The 19,829-nt window shown below is 42.7% G+C and overlaps 2 protein-coding genes across 2 annotated transcripts; both read right to left on the bottom strand.

Moving 5' to 3' along the window:
• Positions 1-377: 377 nt before the first annotated feature.
• On the bottom strand, positions 378-1,699 carry LOC121600584. The gene is made up of 2 exons (XM_041929298.1): positions 1,571-1,699; positions 378-1,505 (listed from the first exon to the last, which is right to left on the bottom strand). Exons 1-2 carry the CDS (start codon positions 1,697-1,699, stop codon positions 378-380), a joined length of 1,257 nt encoding a protein of 418 aa, XP_041785232.1.
• Positions 1,700-1,831: 132 nt separating this feature from the next.
• Positions 1,832-5,100, bottom strand: LOC121600577. Its single transcript, XM_041929286.1, has 2 exons — positions 4,779-5,100; positions 1,832-3,654 (listed from the first exon to the last, which is right to left on the bottom strand). The coding sequence occupies exons 1-2, from the start codon at positions 5,098-5,100 to the stop codon at positions 1,832-1,834; spliced, it is 2,145 nt and encodes a 714-aa protein (XP_041785220.1).
• Positions 5,101-19,829: the final 14,729 nt, after the last annotated feature.

The raw sequence follows: 19,829 nt of genomic DNA, 5'->3' as shown, positions 1-19,829 counted from the left end.
GACGACATTGTGGTAGGAGGCAAAGACAACGCAGACCATTCAAAGAAACTTCAAGCTGTCCTGGTTAGACTTCAGGAGTATGGTTTACCATTCGGGCTGAGAAATGTAGTTTCCATAAGTCCCAAATAAAATATTTAATTCATTTGCTTGATGGAACAGGGTTGCGACCAGACCCAGATAAAATCTTGGCCATCACAAAACTTCAACCTCCAATTGACGTCTCAGGAGTGAGATCTTTCCTGGGAGCGATCAATTATCATGGCAAGTTTGTGCGGAACATGCGAATGTTAAGGCAGCCCCTAGATGATTTGCTTAAAGAGGGGAATGTGTTTTGCTGGACCTAGAAGTGTCAGCATGCCTTTGTGTGCTGATGATCCTTATGATGTGCCAATAAGGAAGTGTGCCGGTGTGAGTGCAGCTAGCTCGTTGGGATCGTCGGACAAAGGCAACAGCGGACGGGAATTCATCGCTGCTTCGATTTGTTGGAGCACAGTGCAGTAGCCTTCGTACGACAGCCGCGTATTGCCCAGGTGACGATAGAGGTGTCGCTTCGCCGTTTTTACTGCTGCTTCCCATAATCCGCCGAAGTGTGGAGCCTTTGGTGGGTTGAAATGCCAAGTGATTCCCCGGTCAGCGCATCTGGTAGCCACGGTGTTGCGGTGATGTTCGTCGTTGAACAGCTCAAAAAGCTCCTTCAGTTCACGTTCTGCGCCTTCGAAGTTTTTCCCATTATCAGAATGGATGTGGGCTGGCAATCCGCGTCGTGATGTGAATCGGCGTAGCGCTGCTAAGAATCCCGCCGTTGTGAGGTCTCCTACGAGTTCCAAGTGCACAGCTTTCGTAGCGAAACACACGAAAACGCACAAATAGCTCTTAGTAGCTGCTGCCTTCCGGTGCGCTGGCTTCAAGTAGAATGGACCGGCGTAGTCCACTCCGGTTACAGAAAAAGGTCGGCTCGGGGTGATGCGGGAAGGTGGAAGCTGGCCAACCGGCTGCCGGGCGAGTGCGGGATCGTGCCGAATACAGCGGAAGCAGTTCCTTGCAATGCTTTTTACCAAGCGACGTCCGTCCAGTGGCCAATACAGCTCTCTAATGCGGGATAGCAATAGCCTTCCACTAGCATGTTTCATCTCTTCATGATAATCTTCCGCAAGTAGACGAGTGAATTTGTGGTTCTTCGGTAGAACAGCTGGATGCTTGGACTGATACGGTAGTTGCGACAAGTTCAATCGTCCTCCCACCCGTATTACTTCTTCTGTATCCAGGAATGGGGTAAGTTTTCGTAAAGGTGATTGTTTCATCAATGCTTCTCCCTTTTTTAGCTGCTTGATTTCCGCGGAAAATGCATCTTGCTGGGCTAGTCTGCAAAGCACAGTTTTTGCAGCATCCACGTTCTTGGGCGTGATCGTCTTGGATGCATTGGTGTGCGGTATCGGTCGCTGTGATCGCGCCTTCTGCTTGGTGTTGCGCACAAACCGTATGCAGTATGCATGATGCGTACCATTCTGGCGAAGGATGAAGAAATGCCAAACCATGGATGAGTTTGTGTACAAACTAAAGCGGCACTCACCTGGCGTGTTTCTAGGTCCGCCTCATCGCTTGGTTCTGGATATGAGCTGGGCCAATGGGACGAAGGTTGCACAAGCCAATCTGGACCGTTATTCCAAAGCTGATTCTGCGTCAAGTGTGCTGCCGACATGGCTTGGGAAACCAAGTCAGCAGGATTGGATGTGCCAGGATCGTGCCTCCATTGCCTTGGATGAGAGTAGTGTTGCACCTCAGCTACTCGATTTGCCACGAACGTCTTCCAGGAGTTGGGAGGTGACGCAATTCATTTTAGCGTCACTGTTGAGTCGGACCAGAAAAACGATTCGGCGCACACGATCTGCATTGGCTCCTTGACGCGATGATGCAGATGGGCGCCCAGGACAGCTGCGCTTAGTTCAAGCCTCGGCAACGTGACGCGCTTCAGTGGTGCCACTCGAGATTTTGAAGCTAATAGGCTGATGCGGACTTCTCCCGCCACGTTTTCACAACGAGCGTATACACATGCTCCGTAGGCGGCCTCCGAAGCATCGGTAAATGTGTGAAATTCTACTTTTGCATCTGGTAAGAGAGCGTAACGGTTAGTCCTGTACTCGGATAACGTTTTCCAGTCGCTCTGAATCGCCTTCCATTTTTTACAGATGTGATTAGGAACAGGTTCATCCCAGCCGGATTTGAGTAGCCATAGCTCCTGCATCAGCATCTTACCACACACGATCACCGGTGCTATCAATCCGAGCGGATCGTACATTTTGGCAATGCTCGACAAAATAGATCGCTTAGTCGACGTGGCTTCATCAGCCTCAGTGTTGGATTCAAAACACAGCTCATCCGATTCAGGCTTCCACGAGATGCCGAGTGCTTTGACCGTCTCGTTGGGTATAAAATGCAGCGATGAGTGTGTGCCGATATACTCGATGCTTAAGCCGGAGAGCACGCTCAGATTGTTTGATGTCCACTTGCGCAACTCAAATCCACCTTTGGCAAGTAGCGCTGATAACTCCTTACGCAGCTGAACAGCTTCGCGAACGTTATTGGCACCACCAATGAAGTCGTCGACGTAAAAGTTTCGTTTCCGGGCTGCAGGTGCAAGCGCATACTCAGTCCCTTCATCATCTGCTAGTTGGATAAGTGTGCGTGTAGCCAGAAACGAGGAAGGTGCTAGTCCGTATGTAACGGTGTTGAGCTCATATACTTGGATCGGAGCTTGCGGCGAAAATCGAAAGAATATGCGCACCAATCGACGATCATCAGAATGCAGCAATATTTGTCGGTACATTTTAGCTATATCTCCCACAAGTGCTATTTGGTAGGTGCGGAATCGCAACACGATATCAAGCAGCTCGTCCTGCACGATTGGACCAACACATAGAATGTCATTCAAGGAGTAACCGGTGCTTGTTTTTACAGATCCGTCGAACACGACCCTTACTTTCGTGGTGGTACTGGAGGCTTTAAATACGGGATGGTGCGGTAGGTAGTACGCCCGTTCATCCCCACTATCTTTGTTCATGAGCGACATGTGCCCCAGCTCTAAATACTCCTTCATGAAGGCATGATAGTCTTCCTTGAGCTGTGGATTGCGTTCTAGCCTCCTCTCCAGCAGCTCGAAGCGTCTCAAAGCGGTAGTTTTAGACAGGCCAAGCTTTTCCGTGAAGTCGGTCTGTTTGGGCAATCGTACAATATAGCGACCTGACTCGTCGCGCTGAGTGGTTTCTTTGTACAATGTTTCGCATCGCCGCTCATCAGGTGAGTACGAATCATTGACGCTTAACTCTTCCAGCTTCCAAAAGCGTTCGAGAGACTCCTCCAGGGATGCCATGCAGAAGATTGTGGACGCGGCGGTGCAATCGGTCGGAGATGCAGGATTCTGAGGAGAGGTGGGACCAATCATGACCCACCCAAACACGCTGTTCAGCATAGTTGGAAGGTTCGGAGCAAGCTCGTGCGATTTTACGTTCGTAAAGAAGGAAGCGTAATGACGGGCACCAAGGATGAGATCAATCGGGGCTGATTTATCGAACTGCGGGTCAGCCAAAACAAATTCCGAAGGAATGTTCCAGCCGCGAGTGGAAACATCATGCGCCGGCAGATCAGCGATCACCTTGTCTACTATCAGAAAATCGACATCCAAGTCAAAGTGTTCAACACGTGAAGCAATTTGAGTTCGAACCGACCTCCTCACCGTTCTGGTGGATAGTCCTGCTCCTTTGAGGGTTATGTTAACCGTGCTACCTTTCAAAGCCAACCTCTGAGCAAGGCGATTGCTCATTAAATTGGGCTGTGATGCGCTGTCTAAGAGTGCACGCACAGGATGCAGGATGCCGTGTGCATCGGTTACATTTAGAAGTGCAGTTTGTAATAATATTTGTGAAGGTGATTTTTTTATTGCAGCTGCGTAGCTGCGTTGTATGCTAGCCGTGTGATCATCAGTGGCGTGTGTTGTGTGTGAAGGTTCATCTTGCGCATCTAGCATTGGAAATGTAGTGGAAGATGTGCTGGGAGTGCTTTCAGTGTGAATCATTGTGTGATGCGCCAAGTTGCAATGACGACACTTGTACTGTGACGAGCAATCGCGGGCACGGTGATTGTCTCGCAGACAATTCAAACACAAGCGGGCATCAAGTACCTTACGGTACCGCTGGGCAGGATTCATGGCATTAAATCGCTGGCATTTTGTTATGGTGTGCGGCATATTGCACAACGGGCATTTATTAACATCGCGGTCAGTGGTAGCAAAACTAGCAGTGCGCGGAAAAATGGTGCGTCTTGGTGGTATCGGTGCTTCTATAGGTGATGGTTCGGGTTTGTTTACTAATAGCGTCTCGAGTACGCGCATACGGCGGTGCAAAAAGGCAATCAACGAATCGTAGCTCGGATTGTCATTGGTCGAAGCAAATTCTTCCCAATCGCGTAATGTGTTAGAGGGCAATTTTGTGCAAAGTAAATGCTCTAATATACTACTCCAGCCGTCAGTTTTCTCTCCCAAGTGATTTAAAGTTTTCATTCATATTCATAGCTAGAGGCGCTTATTGTAATGGCCTCGATCACTTGCGCTGCTTCACCTTTTAGGGCTGCGCGTAGATAATGGAATTTTTGTATTGGCGGCAAATCAACATTATCGTGAATCAAACACTCAAAGGTATCCCTAAAGGTCAGCCATTGCATATAATCGCCGTCAAACTCCGGCAGAGCGATGGTGGGCAGTTTTATGCCTTGTAGCGGGTTTCTACCGGCTCCTTGCTGCGACACTTCGCTGCGCGGAATTTCTCTATATTTCGCTTTCAATGCCGATTGAACGCGAATCAAGCGCCGTTCAAAATCCTCCCTAAGGGCGGCATTGTGTGTCATCTCTTCAGTAGTGGTTGCACTGTCCTCCAGCTGCTGTTGAAGGCTCTCCAAATCCTTGCATATTTGGTCAAATTTGGCCATACGAGTTTCCACCTCGATAGAATCCCTATCGGGCTGGTAGTTTTGAAGAAACTCTTCGTAACGGGCCAAAATGGCAATCAAAATCGTTCGTCTCGACGACAAAATAAGCGGTTGAGCTGGCATCTTACTAAAACTGCGATTATCGTGTGCGCGAGTGTAGTGTAAAGTGCAGTGTAACGGTCGGGCAGTGAAAGGCAAAGGTGTTTAGCACTTTATCGAAAAAAATATTGCGAATATTCAGGATATCGGCACAATCCTGGTCACGGCACCAATGTTTCGTCGCGAATAGTTTTCGGATAAAGTTTCCTTTTCTTTCTTTGGTTTTTGCTGCTAATAATTACCGAAGCCGTTGTAAGAAATTGCTGGTGATGAAGAGAGGGAAAAAGCCTTTTCGCCCTCTATTTATTAATTGAAGATCGATAGAGATGTGTACATGAACGGGCACGGATGTGATCCGATCCGCAGTTCAAATCTGCACGATTCGCGTATATATATATATATATATATATATATATATATATATATATATATATATATATATATATATATATATATATATATATATATATATATATATATATATATATATATATATATATATATATATATATATATATAATGTATTTGTCTTTGTCTTTGTGTGTGTTATTTAAAAGCATTAACATTTGTTCTGTTGTGGCGCAGTGCTCATTTTCGGCCAGAATCAAAATGGATTCTTGTTTATTATGTAGGATATATGACCTTCAGTTGCCGCTGCAATCAAAATGGACATCCCCATTGTTCAACAAAACACCATTGAAGCGCTGTATTTCCTAACCGTATTTCATTTCATAGATGAGCACAATATTATCATCTAATAATCTTTTTGCATTTCTCCTCTAGATTTCTGTATTTTTTAGGATAGTTCATACGTATACAGGCTGTGTTCTCGTCATGCATACTGTAGTGAAAACGACGGATACTTCCGTAACCTGATTCTACTCCTGCACTTCAACATAATTTCCCGTCCGGGAAAGCAATGAACTTCGCACACAGATGAAAAGAAAAATGAATCTTTTACTGATAGATTTGCGATCGGCTACAAGTTTTTTTTGTATTTTTAGGTTAGAACAGTGTATTGTAGCCCTGAGAAATGTTCGCGAACTATGTTCATACATTACGTATTTGGAATTGTAATGGGTTGCCAGAATTGCATTCACGGCCGCTTCCAAACATTCCTACTCTGACTTCGATTCCAGCTATATAAAACCAACGATAGCCGGTGCCGGCTCTGGACGGCTGGAACTTTTCGACGATTCCGACGGCTCCCCTCGGCCCCAGAAGATTTCGAGCAAGTAGTTGTGCAACTACCCTCGATATGAAAAAATGACCATAAGAGAGATATGAAATGACGAATGAAGTTGCTAATAGCGTGTTGGATCGTATCCTTGCGCTGATGTAATGCAAAAAAACAGATGAGAATAGCGGTAGTATTATAATAGAACATACAATCAAAGTGCCAAGGATAAGAGCATTAAGGGCATCAATGAGGATAGCGGAGCCAATGGAGTCCCGCTGCGCAAATTCGAGCAGTTTCCAGCGCAGAAAATGTACCAAAATCTGCGCTGGCCAGCGCAGATTTTGGCTGGTCTCACGCGCTGGACTTCAGCGATTCCTCCGCTGGGTCGCGCAATTCGGGCAGTTCGGGCAGTCCGGGCAGTTCGGGCAGTTCGGGCTAGACGGAGCGAGAGAGCGAATGTGACAACGTGGTCCATCTCTTTCTAACAATTTAAATGGACCAAAATTCAAATGTGGTGGTGCAAAAAAAAGATCACAGCGGTTGGTATATATTTAAATGGAAAAAAAAATAACTGATCTGTTATTGGCGGATGATCTTCTGGTACTTGCGTATGCGCGCGTGTGTTACTTTTCCCCTTTGCCTGCCTGTGCGGGTGCGCGCGTGTGTTGCTTTTCCCCTTTGCCTGCCTGTGCGGGTATATTTTTTTACCTCCCCTCCTCGCTCCCGGGTGTGTTCCCGTACCTCACCACCTCGCCCCAGGGTATTTATAGCGCGTACGTTGCGCTTCTCCGTATCATATCCATCTCAACTGTTGAACAAGTGTATACGTGCTAGCTAGCCTCCTCACACCAACGATCAGCTGTTCTGTTATTTGTGGTTGCGGATTAGTAACGGATATATTGGTGAGTTGTATATGTATTATTTATTCCTGGTTTTACTTACCGTGTGTAGTTTCGATCGCTGGAGTGTTCTGCTCTTGGTGATCTTCCTTTATGCCGGTTCCGTGTAGACCATTTGACCGCGGTTACCATTAACGTGTACGATTCTAATTTAAATTTTTTATTTCTCCTAGCAAACAATGAGTTCTGATAAGATAATTATCATCTCTGATGCCGTGCTGACACCGGCCACAACTACCACCATCACCAGGACCACCGCCGCCTCTGTCTTTGCCAGCACCACCTCCAGCCCAGGCACCTCCGCGGTCCCGAACCAGTCTGTCCGACCACCGACCAAGCGTCCGACGGTCCTGACAGCGGAGGACTTGAGGGAGTTTAAGCGGCGGAGAGAATTGGGGGAATCATTTGTGCCACCTCAAAGTAGCGGTTCCCATGCCGTCCCCATCCCCACCGTCTCCGGACAGGAATCCCAAAGCGCTGGTTCAAGTAAAGACAGTGCCGTGAAAATTATGGGTTTCCGATTTGTGACCACCGCAGGCTGCCTCGCCGCTGGCCAAGCACACCCCGTAGCAACCGAGCCAGTTCCAACGACGTCTCGATCCGGCGCTCCCACCGCAACACGGACCACCGCTCCCACCGCAACACGGACCACCGCTCCCACCGCAACACGGACCACCGCTCCCACCGCAACTCGGGCCACCGCTCCCACCGCAAATCGGGCCACTACCGCCTCAACCACCGCTCGGGCCACAACCGTTTCCACCGCAACTCGGACCGCTGCTCCCACCGCAACTCGAGCCACCACCGCCTCAACCGCCGATCGGGCCACAACCGTTTCCACCGCAACTCCCACCGCCGATTTCACCGCTCCCATCGACGATTTCACCGCTCCCATCGACGATTTCACCGCTCCCACCGCCGCTTCCACCGCAACACGGACCGTTGCTCCATTAGTCCCTGTTGATTCAGTCACCGTCTCCGATTTGTACCGGTTGATAACCGAGAACGCCAACGACATAAATCGCCGCTTGGACGTTTTAACGGCGCAAAACGAATCCTTGCAGAAAGAGGTCGCTGTTGTCCGGAAAACCACGGCGGTTTTGGAGGCCGTGGTAAACCAAATGCAGCAAACTCTATGTAGCGATGAGGATGGAACTTCGCGTCCCGTCCCGGAGGACTTCACTATATGAGGAATTGCGTGAGTTGGCTGCACAGGAACCTCACGTCCAGACATATGGACAAGCGGCTGAAGCACGTGAAGGAGCTGGTACTGGATGCCACATTTGTGTTGAGTTGCCGTTGGTCTGCAAGGAACGATAAAATAGCGATGTCCCATTTCCCGAACGTATGGGAGCTGTTCCGGGGCGCGGCATCATGGGCGAATTCGTCCATAACAACAGCATACGTTAGCAACTTTTTCATACGCGTATTGCGATACGCAAAATAAGCCAGTTAGTTTAAGTAAGGTTAAGTTTAAGTTTAAGATAGTTTAGTGAAAACATTTCATTAGGTTAGTACATTAATTTCAAAGTTAAGTTAAGTTAGTCACAGTTAAAGACGTATACATTAAAGTATTAAAAGAATGTAAATATATTATGACTATGACTACGAAAATAACATTTTGATTCTTTCACAAAACAACCAACCAAAACTTGCTCACTATTCGCCCGATTGATCTGAAACACAATACACAAAGTTGGGCTACGGGAGAGATACGGGAAGAGGCATATTTTTTACATTCACTATGAACACCTGTGTGACAAAACTATTTCTCATTATTTATCCTATTTATCTAAAGCACAAAACACAAAGTTGGGCTACGGGAGAAATATGGGAAGAGGTATATTTATTACAGTCACAATTCTCCTTTCACCTGTGTAACTAAACTATTTCTCATTATTTACCCTATCCTAAAGTACAAAACACAAAGCTGGGCATATTTTTTCTTTAAGGCTTCATTTACATAAGTATGTGTCAACGGTACAAATGTGTATACCCCGGCCCGCGCTGTCTGCACTGCAGCTAACTTGCACATCAAGGTACTGCTGGGGTAGTGTTTCAGGGTACCTGTGTTTAAGTCGTCCATGCTGGCAGAGTAAATATTCGCCTCCGCCGAGAGGCACGGTTCTGTAAATGCAGGCACCTGGCTCAAGAAACTATACCCCTGCACTGTGATTTCGTTGCCCGTTTTTGTGGCCGTTTCGTACCGGACCACCTCGCCCGAGTTGGCCATACACCACTGGTCGCGGAAATTTGGCCGCAGCGTGAAGCCCTCCCGTACGGTCGCTATGGTGTCGACACCAACCGTCCGCACCGATTGCTCGTCCACCTTTCGTTGGTTTTGCTGGCGCTTGGCAACATTAATATGTTGCAGTTCCAGCAAACGATGGACCGCTTGGACTAGGTTGTGCCTCCCGGAATGTACCATCTTTTTGAGGTCGTGCAAAAATGCCTCAAAAATGAAGGCCGATATGGTTTTTAAACCCTCAAACCTGCGCACGTCCTCGTAGACGTGCAGCAGGTTATGCACGTTGCTATTCATAAGCACTGGACTATACAAATCTTCATAGGCTGCCACAAACCTTTGCAGAAATGAGTCGGCCAGTGCCCATTTTGCGCGGTGGTAGGTGGTGGTCATGAATGTTACAGCCATCGTCAACAACATGAAGTGTTGGTACGCTGCATCGTCAAGTCTACCCTTCAGAACCACGAAACCGGCAACCAGCAGAAACATCCTATACTCGGAAGCTTTCCAGAGTTGGACGTATCGCAGGTCGCGCAGCTTGCGTTGATAATCTGTAGGGAGCTTTAACAGGCGCAAGTGCTCCGACACTTCACGTTGTTGCCGGCGTGGCAAGTAACACGGCAGGCCAGGGAAGCCTTTTATCCACAAATCGATCAACTTGGCCTCCACGCCCTTGTAGAGTAGGTGCATATCTTCGGCCGACACAAAATCGGCCACGATATCACAACCTAATAGTCTGGTAAGGGGGGTGCGTTTGTTGACGTGTGTCGGATATTTGCCATCGCAAAAGTCGCTGTGGTTTCGTGGCTGGCGTTCCGCATCATACGCGAAATACATCCGGTGCCCGTGCAACATCCCTTCGATCGTGCACTTCTGGCACCCGCTGTATGCATTATGCCCTTTAACACCTGCAAGAAAATGAAACGAAAAATAATTAGAAATAATGCATAGTACCGTATTTCACTGTGCGTGTAAAGCGGACACACATTCCACTGTATATGTAGAAGGCATTTTATCAACAACCTACCTTTTATGAATGCACGTGCTGGAGCATCTGCTATGATGGCACGCGGGGCTACTCAGTAAAAGCGGGTTCCAATAACCAGGCCGTTCATAAAAAGGTGGTTCATTTCGTCCACGAACTGATCCAAAAACTCCTCCAGGATTAACGGTTTCGATTCGCCACAAAAAATCGCAACCGTCATCACCGGAGTATTTGGCACGTTGTGAACCTGCATCAGGATGGGCCAGAATTGGGACCGACTGCTTTTGTACAGCGGCAGGCCGTCCACAAAAAAATTCAACTCAAACCCCTCCTGGGTTGGCTGAACATTACTGGAACGATAAAAAAAAAAAACAAAACAATGGGATTAGCACTGTACCAAATGCACGGTTAGTTTAATATTCTTACCGAAAGTACGAAAGAAGGCATTTCCCCACACCCTGGTACCACAGCGACCCCCCTGCGATAGGCGTAATGGCTGTCTCCGGTGCTCTGGACGCGGGCGTGTTCATTAACGTCCGAGCATCCTTCGGCAATCTGGCGTTGGGAAAATGCTGCCGCAAATGGCCCAGCAAAAGGCTCAAACTGCGATGAGTTTGCCCAGTTTGCAGGGCCCACAGCCGCAAACCTTCCTCGCACGACAGGTCTTCGTACGGTTGGTCCGGCGTTTGTACCTCGACCTGGATGTCTCGACGTCGTCACTTTCTGCCCCGCTGCTTGCGTCGGCCATGCTGTCCTCCTCGCTGTCGCTAAGCGGAGCAGCATCGTCTGTTAAACAGCTCGGACCGGGCTCCATGTACGATGGCCCAGCATCATCGGCTTGGTGTTCTGTAATATAGACACGTAGCACATTTTACAACACTGCTCGTTACATTCACCTCACACACATAACCGTTCACCAAGTACTCACCCACAGTCGGCAGCTCCGGTTGCCGGGCACGACGGAATTCCCTCTCCACCTCCTCAAAACGCCGCTTACACGCCCGTTCAGCTGCATGGTACACCAAGCCACTCTTTTTGTCTGGATTACGTTCCATTTTCACGCTTTTACTACAAATACTTTGCGAAGGATAGATGTGCACTGGTTAAAGGTCTGTTGACGTTTGTTTTCATTTCTCAACGGTTCCTTTCTCCACGCTTTGCATTGACAACACGCGAGAAAGAGATGGCGCTATGGAGGGAAAAAGCACGGACGATGGCTGACAGCGATTGGCCGTCTGACACACCAACACATTCAAACCTTCGGCAGCGCGCTCAGGCGAGGGGAATGAGGCGGAGCCAGGGACGGGCAGCTCGACGAGCTGCTTGACAAATTTGCCGTTGGAGAGAAAAGGAAGGCATGATAAAATTCTCCGAACGCCATAATTTCTTCCGTCGCTTTGCGCAGCGGGGTTTTGTGCACAGTAGTGATGGGCAAAACGGCTCCGAAGTCGGAGACGGCTCAGGTCGGCTCCAAACAATTTCTGAGCCGGCTCTGCACCAACGGCCCCGCTTCAACGGCTCCGGAGCTGGCTCGTCACCAACGGCTCCGGAACCGGCTCCTCACCTAAGGCTCCGTTGCAGGAGCCGTTGAAGCGAAGCCGTGGATGTGGAGCCGGCTCCGGAGCCGTTAGTGCGCTCCGAAACACCCATCACTAGGGCACAGGGTCGCCTAAAAGCCAATCCAAGACATACCAAGCATACAAAATAATAAGATAAATCCGCAGACCTATTGCTAGAAAGACTAGTTAGAAAGAAACGACAGGCGGAACCGGACATTGGCTGGTATTATTGAATCCGTTCGTAGCGGGAACGTAGCGGAACTTGGGTCAAGTGTGCCACCTTAAGCATTTCAAGTCATAACTAACTAAAACGTGTTTTTCAAAAGCCGATTTAAATCTCATAACCATTTTACATCTATTTCCTCACTTATAAATGAGTTTCGCTTGAAAAAAGTGCAAACAAAACAGTTTTTGAAGCGTTTTAAAAAGTGTCCAAAAAGACGTTGTTTTATGGGCTATGGGGCAAGAGTGCCACTCGTATGGGGCAAGACGGCCACCTGGTTAAAAAAACCGTATTTCTTAGATAATTGGAAATTATTACGTTTGTACCACTAGTGTATGTATTCCTACATGTATTTAGTCACCAATGAACCCTTTTTGACCACCAACTGTACCACAATATGGTTTGTTACTGTTCTGTTTTTCTGGCGTGGAATCCGCTCACAATAGCGCACCATTCCGCAGCACGCTACAACAATGTTTACATTTTTGACAGCTCGTGCCTATGAAAGATAGTGGCACACTTGCCCCAAATAGAGATGGCTCTTTTACCCCAAAAGTTGTAACTTTTTTGAAATGGAATTTTTCAGTGACAAAAAGAAAGTTTTTTTCAACTAACCCCACAAAAAATTTCACGTTTTCTCAGCCATACGGTGGTGTAAATATTTTCTCGGTTGATTGTTCGCATGATTTTTGAGAGCTTATTTGGTTGGATTAAAAAATTATAATATTCTGCTCAATTTTAAAACTCAATATAAATCAGTTTAAAACAATGGGAAAAATCGATTGGTCTGTATGAAATTAGGCTCAGAATACCAAGTCATTGGAAAGCAACCAACTGTATACACAATTGATCATTAAACTAAAGTTTTTAAGGAAAAATGCTTGGTGGCACTCTTGCCCCGTATGGCACACTTGCCCCAAATTCCGCTACGGCGCTCACATGAAATTCTAGGGATGGCGACACATTTCTTGAGCCCGGCCCTACAACGCCGCGGTGAATAACTGTAGCAACCATCTAGTACGTTAGGAAAATGAGCGTCTGGACGTACGCCGCCGCTACGAACGGATTCAATAATACCAGCCATTATATAACCATTTCTACGAACCTGAGGTGGAGGCCATCATAACCGGGTGAACGAGGCTTGGATGATATTCAAGCCAGCTCAGTATGATTGATTTAATATTGGTAAATTGACTGCTAACAATTAACAATTACATTTGGGCAGTATGTTTTGATATTAGTTGTTGAACATGTTTGGTATAATTTTATTAATTAGAATATTCAATAACAATAGAGAGCATTATGTTTATGTTTAGGAACATGTAGCATCGAACGTATTGTTTTACTTTCGGACATAATATGTTCATTGAGGGTCGCTCGCCGTTTTTGCTTGTGTTTACTCTAGGTTGATTTATTTTAAAATGTTTTTTTTTAATATCCTACTAGGATCGTTTAAGTCGTTTGTCCAAGAACATATGTTATAATCAGTGCAGTTGCATTTCACTTGATTGAATTTGACAATGAAATGAACAAAAATTAGTGGAAAAGAGTGTTAAATCTCAACATAGATTGGCGATATCTTTGATTATAATTATTGATATTCCATATTGCAAACTTTTTGACCCGCATGCTGGGATTTTTTTTCGTTTATATTAATGTTTAGGGATTTTTATTACATTTGAAAAACATGTTTAATTGGCAATAGATATAATTAAATTTGATATAAAAATTCGGTCGAACGTCAGGCTGATTTACAAATTGCACTATATGATTAACATAAATACCCTAATTTACAATTTTCCTCATTTTTTTAGCTCCCTTTCTATTCTCTTCGTGTGCTTTCCTTTTCAATGCCTGCCTTTTGTTTAACTCCTCTTTATTTTTTAAATTAATGTAGCGCATACGTATAATAATTCGCTGTTTTGAGAAGGCTTTTACAATTTCTAATGGCATTTCAGGCAATTTCCTACTTATCTTGTTGGTTAATATTCTTACTATACTTTTTTTGTTTGAAAACTGTCCATTCTTATGCGTTTAAAAAAAATGGTTTCCATTTCACGGCATACATCCAAAAATGTTATAGATGGTTGGAATAAACCTCCAACAGACAGATGCTGAACAAAAGAAGGAGGATTAGAATAACTATGCTCGGTATCGTTTTCAAATGTGTAACATCCTAAGTATAGATCTGGAAAATTATCTTTAAATTTTCTACCAAGGAAACCAACAACATACTCAAATCCATCTTCCTCTTGTTCATTAAACTCTGTTATTGTGCTGCTATCGGTACTACTATTATCATTCATATCATAAAACAAATTTGTATCCTTTTCTACAACGTTCATGTCTGGCAAAGATGGTTCAATATTTGCTCTTGAATACATGATAGCAGACACGAAGTGTTCATTGCGGTGGTCATTTCTGTGAGTATGTGAGTCTGTTTCAGGTATCTGTTGCTCATCGTCATTGTCTTTGGTTGCTATGTGAGTTTGGTTTAATAGGACGGATGGAGACTTGCCTAATATAATATTTCTTATTCTATATAGGCAAGCCAATGGTGAAGGATGGTCATAGACACCCCCACGTTGTCTTAATTGAGAAAAAAAGTTTTCTAATACATCTTGGTTTAGCTGAAAGAGAAAAATAAATATAACAGTAAAACATTGATACCATTTAACATTTTTGACGAAAATATTACCTTGTTCGTTGAAATGTACTTGATTGAATGCTTCTGTACCATATCTCCGAATATTTTTTTAATTGAAGTTATTTGCATGAGGATTGATTTTTGAAATGTTTGATGGTTATTTTTACCTATCACTCTCTTACCTATGTTATCGACCATTTCAAACATATCATCTAATGCTTTCACCTGATCTTCAGAACAAATAAAGGATTTCTTATAATTCAAACTAGCTTTTGGCGAATATGAGTTTGAAACACTAAACCAAAGGTCTACTTTTTCTATAAACTCAGCTAAATGTTTCGCATCATCGTTATTTGAATAACGCCTTAAAGTTGTTGCAATAGTCCTCGATAATAATTGCGCTGCTAAGCTTACATTCTGCCGTTCGTGACTAGACATATTCAAGTGTTTAGAACTTAGTTTAAATAATGGAGTATATTCTGATCCTAGCCTAGAATCTACTAAGAGGCGCAATGGTTCAATCGTAATATTTTTATCTTTATATCTGAAACCATGATCAATCAACCAGTTTCTTATTAATTTTAAGAGATGTGGAGCATCAGGTATTATATAAACATTTTTTTTTCGTTACAGGGTTTCTCAAGCCAGCTCAACATCGTAACACTATTTTTCGAGCACGTTAAACGATTGTCAACATCGTACATACAATTTGAATCCGTAAACTCTTTTCGATTTGGTAACACTAGGTTTTGAATGCGTAAAATCCCAACTCGAATCTGGAAAATGTATGCTGGATGACATGTCATGCAAGTAGTTTATACAGCAAACTTCAATCCTTTATGCAAAATATTATATATTTTTATGTATTTAATTATTTATTATTTTTTTGCTTTTAAGGCTATCGTAATGTTTGTAAATGCATGATACAGTCGGTTTTCTTTGATTAAAATATACCACACAAAAATGTGCGGAGGTCATTTATTAACCCTGTCACTGCCTACCAAAAAAACATCATATTCCATGCTACTATGCTATTCAGGTAGCCTTCGACTTTGGAGGGTTATAACTTTTGATTGCGTTATCCAATATCGATGGAATATTTTGACGAAAATTAAATAAATTAATGCAGTTTCTATAACTGTACATAAATTGGTTCAAATCACTACCGTTTTTATGTTTAAGCTTCTTAAAGTTGACAGGATTTTTTGAAGAAAAAAATTCATAACATCGAATAAATTTTTTTACTTTAAAAATGTTCACAGTGATATGGTTTTTTTTTAAATTAAATTAAATTTGATAATTTTTCTAAAGTTAGAAATGGTTTAAAAAATGTAGTCTTGTATCAAACTTCAATTCATTGTGCTGTAAAGATAGCCCAACCGAGTAAAGGTTATTTTAAAACGGTGAAATGTTTTATTTAGTATGAAAGACAAATATTTTCAAATTTTATAGCTTATGCTGCTCGTCCTAAATAATAAGTAACCACATTTGTATTTAATAATCATTTAAATTCTTGTTCCAAATAATTCTTGTCTTTTATTTCAACGAATAATAAAATAATAACATTTTTTCATCACTTCACACGATGTATTGATAATTCAATAATAAAAACAAAGGAGCTAATCGTATATTTCCTCACTGTTAAGGCACCGATGAAGATATGTCCACATATTTCTGATATAACCTTCACAGTCACTAGAAGTAATTAATGAAGCTCCTCTCTCAATGGCCTCAATAAGTTCTGCATCGTTATTTGCGTTTGCCCTTTTAGTGATTTCTTTCCACTTACTAAATAAGTTCTCAATAGGATTTAAGAACGGCGAATAAGGTGGAAGGTATCGAACTTCATCTCCATCGTCTTCTATTTGATAGCGTATTTCATAACACTTATGAAATGCTACGTTATCCATAACGTAGATTATTCGTCCTTCGTATGTTGCGCTTAACTTACTCTTCAAATCTCTAATAAATTCCAAAAAGGAATCACGATTTACTGCTCTTTCTGCTGTTTTGTACATTTGAATTCCTGATCTATTCATAGCACATATTATGGAAACATTGCGAGTGCGTATTTGTGATACTACTTTAACTGCTGGCGTTCCAACAGCCCTTGCTACCTCTACTTGCTCTCATGCTGATACAGAAGCCCACCTCGTCAACAAATATTACATTCGTATCAGAAATCTGCCCGGTCAACGCATAAAAATTTGATGCATAAGCTCTGCGAATCTCTACGGTTTGCGGATTATTCCTACGTTCGGGTATTTTTTGAATTCTCTTTAAGGAATAATGAAAACTCTTGATTTCCCTTGCTATAGTAGGCTTACTCACACGAATAGAAAATTCCTCGAATACTTTTTCTACCAGCTTTTGTAAAGTTATGGCGCAATCTTCATCTATCCATTCTCTTATTTTTTCGCCAAAATCTGCACTGATTTTTTTCTCCCTAATACCTCCACGTTTAGCAGCCTCAACCACAAAGTTGGTTTCATATTTTTTGATTATACTATACACTGTTGAGCGATGTACGTTAAGCATTTTAGAAATATCAGCCGCATTGCATCCATTTTGGTGAGCATTTATAACCCTCTGTCGATCAACGTTGCTGGTGGTTCGAAGCCTTCTCTTTTGTGCTGCTGCAGGTTGTGCTGCCTGGGATGTCGATTGGTCCGTCGTAGTTTCGTCATTGATTTCACCGGTACTTCCGCTAGAGACACTCATTTTAATAGAAAAATTTGCGTTTGTACTTTATGTTTACTTTTGGCGGAATGATTTCCATTTACAAAAATGACGCCATGCATCAATCCTTCATTTACAGTGGTTGATTGATTTCTTAACATCTACAGTGTTGACCGAAAAAGTAAGTTAACTATATCGTTCGTGTGTATCGGTAACTTATTTCAAAATTAATTTTCTTCTTTCGTTTTGAAACAGTGCATTAGATGGTGAAGATGTACGAATCATATATTTGTAATTTATTTAACGTTTAACGATAATGACTACAATATTAAGGTATTATCAAAATTAGTTCCATCATAACAATGAACTGTATGTAGTATTATTGTTTTATCATTCACTGTAACGTCTTGACACAGCACTTTGAAGCTATCCATAAAAACTAGTGATGGGCCTGTCGCATAAAACCGACCGCGACGGAATCATCTTAAAGTGAGGGGGTGCTCCGGTACAGGATTTTGGTTACAGTAGGTTTAGTATTAGGTCAAAAATACACGGACCGGAATTTCGCGGCCGCGGGATTCCGCTTGCTGAAAAATGTATGAATATGACAGTTCGGGAAAGTTGCCATTAACACTTTGCATATGGGTTTGACAGCAGGCGGAATTCCGCGGCCGCGAAATTCCGGTCCGTTTTTTTTCGGCCTTAAAAAGATTCAGTATATTCAGTAGGTTCAGAAGATGGCGACTCAGAAAAAGATGAGCATAGCGAAGCAGAGAGAGATAGAAAAAACATGGCGAATTAAGAACCAAACGACGTGGAAGGAAACGTACGCAACATCATAGAGGAAAAATAAAGATCAGTCTTGTGTTTGGATAAATCGAGAATAGACGTGCAGAAAGAGCGTAAAAACAGTATAAAAATCAAATCAGATAAAAATGTCTAAAAGGCCGGAGAACCACGACAAAAGGGTTTGTTATATAACTAGCCTGGTATACCTTGTTATTCCCGACTAATTAAAATGTATGTAACTAACTAATATATATAATTTCTTTCTACTTGGTATATTTGAAACAGCATCGCAAACCGCTAGGCACTTTCAATCGAGTATCATAGTGCTGTTTACAAAAACAACAACCATCTTGCTCTTTGGATATGAGACAGAAAATTGTAAATTACGTAAACTTTACAAGCTCGTATGATTGTAGCTATTGATCTCATATGAACCTGTCGAACTCATTGAACCGGTATAACTGCAAGTTTTGATTTTTTAAATTAATTTATTGATTTATTTATTTTTAGCCGGTCTCGTAGTACAATCGTCAACTCGTACGACTTAACAACATGCCAGTCATGGGCTCAAATGTTGAGCCAAAAGAAGAAGAAGATTTATTTATTTATTGATTTACAGTGGAGCGCCGTTTATTCGGCGTCATCAGAACTCAACCTCACCCGGATATGCGAATAACATTGATAAAGAGTCAAATGATTTATTCAATCATATATTCCTGATTAGTTTTGGAAAAGTATCTTTTTTTTTATAAAAATAACCCAGTTTTCACTTACTTTATGGTTTTTCAATGAGAATGTTTGAAACTTGTGATGAATTAAAGTCCGTTCCGTAAAGTTTGGAGATACGTGGTTTTCTAAATTTGGCAGATCAAAAGTCAAATCAGTACAATTCGCTTCAAGAAATGTCAAACGCAGTATAAATTGCATTTTTGCTAAAAAAATTTAATCGACTTACAAACGAAAAATATCAGATATTCTGTAGGAATCGTATCAAATAAATTATAAAGTATATAAAAATACTAATATTAATCAAAAATACCTAGTAACCAATAGTATTTTGGTCGAAAATCGCGAAATTCGAATTTTGCGGATATTCAATTTATGCGAATTCCTTGGGAACAGACTGTATAGTGTTTTTTTTCTTTCTGACAATGTGCTCTGATAACCGTTTTTTCAAATATCCTCCCCATAACGTGACCTTTGTATTAAACTGTCATTTCTAAACAGCACAACTTAAAGGACAGGTACCTGGTACCTGGGAAAAATGGCGTTTATCAATTAATTAATTTGTTTATTTATTTAATTTATTTATTAAGTTACTTATTCACTAAGCAATACGGCCTTTTGGACCGTTACTCCTGAATAAAAAGTTACTTATTTACTTATTTATTAATATTTTTTGTTAATTGCTTTATTGATTGATTGATTAATATATTTAGTTGCGTTTTTCTTTATTCACTTATTAAGTTATTTATTTATTAATTTATTTATTTTTTTAAACAATAAATAATCAGAATGGTAAAAACTATACAAATGCAACTGTTTCA

This window comes from Anopheles merus, chromosome 2R (genome assembly GCF_017562075.2).
Source record: "Anopheles merus strain MAF chromosome 2R, AmerM5.1, whole genome shotgun sequence".
NCBI classification, from domain to species: Eukaryota; Metazoa; Arthropoda; class Insecta; order Diptera; family Culicidae; genus Anopheles; species Anopheles merus.
This window is presented reverse-complemented; position numbering and strand designations above follow the sequence as displayed.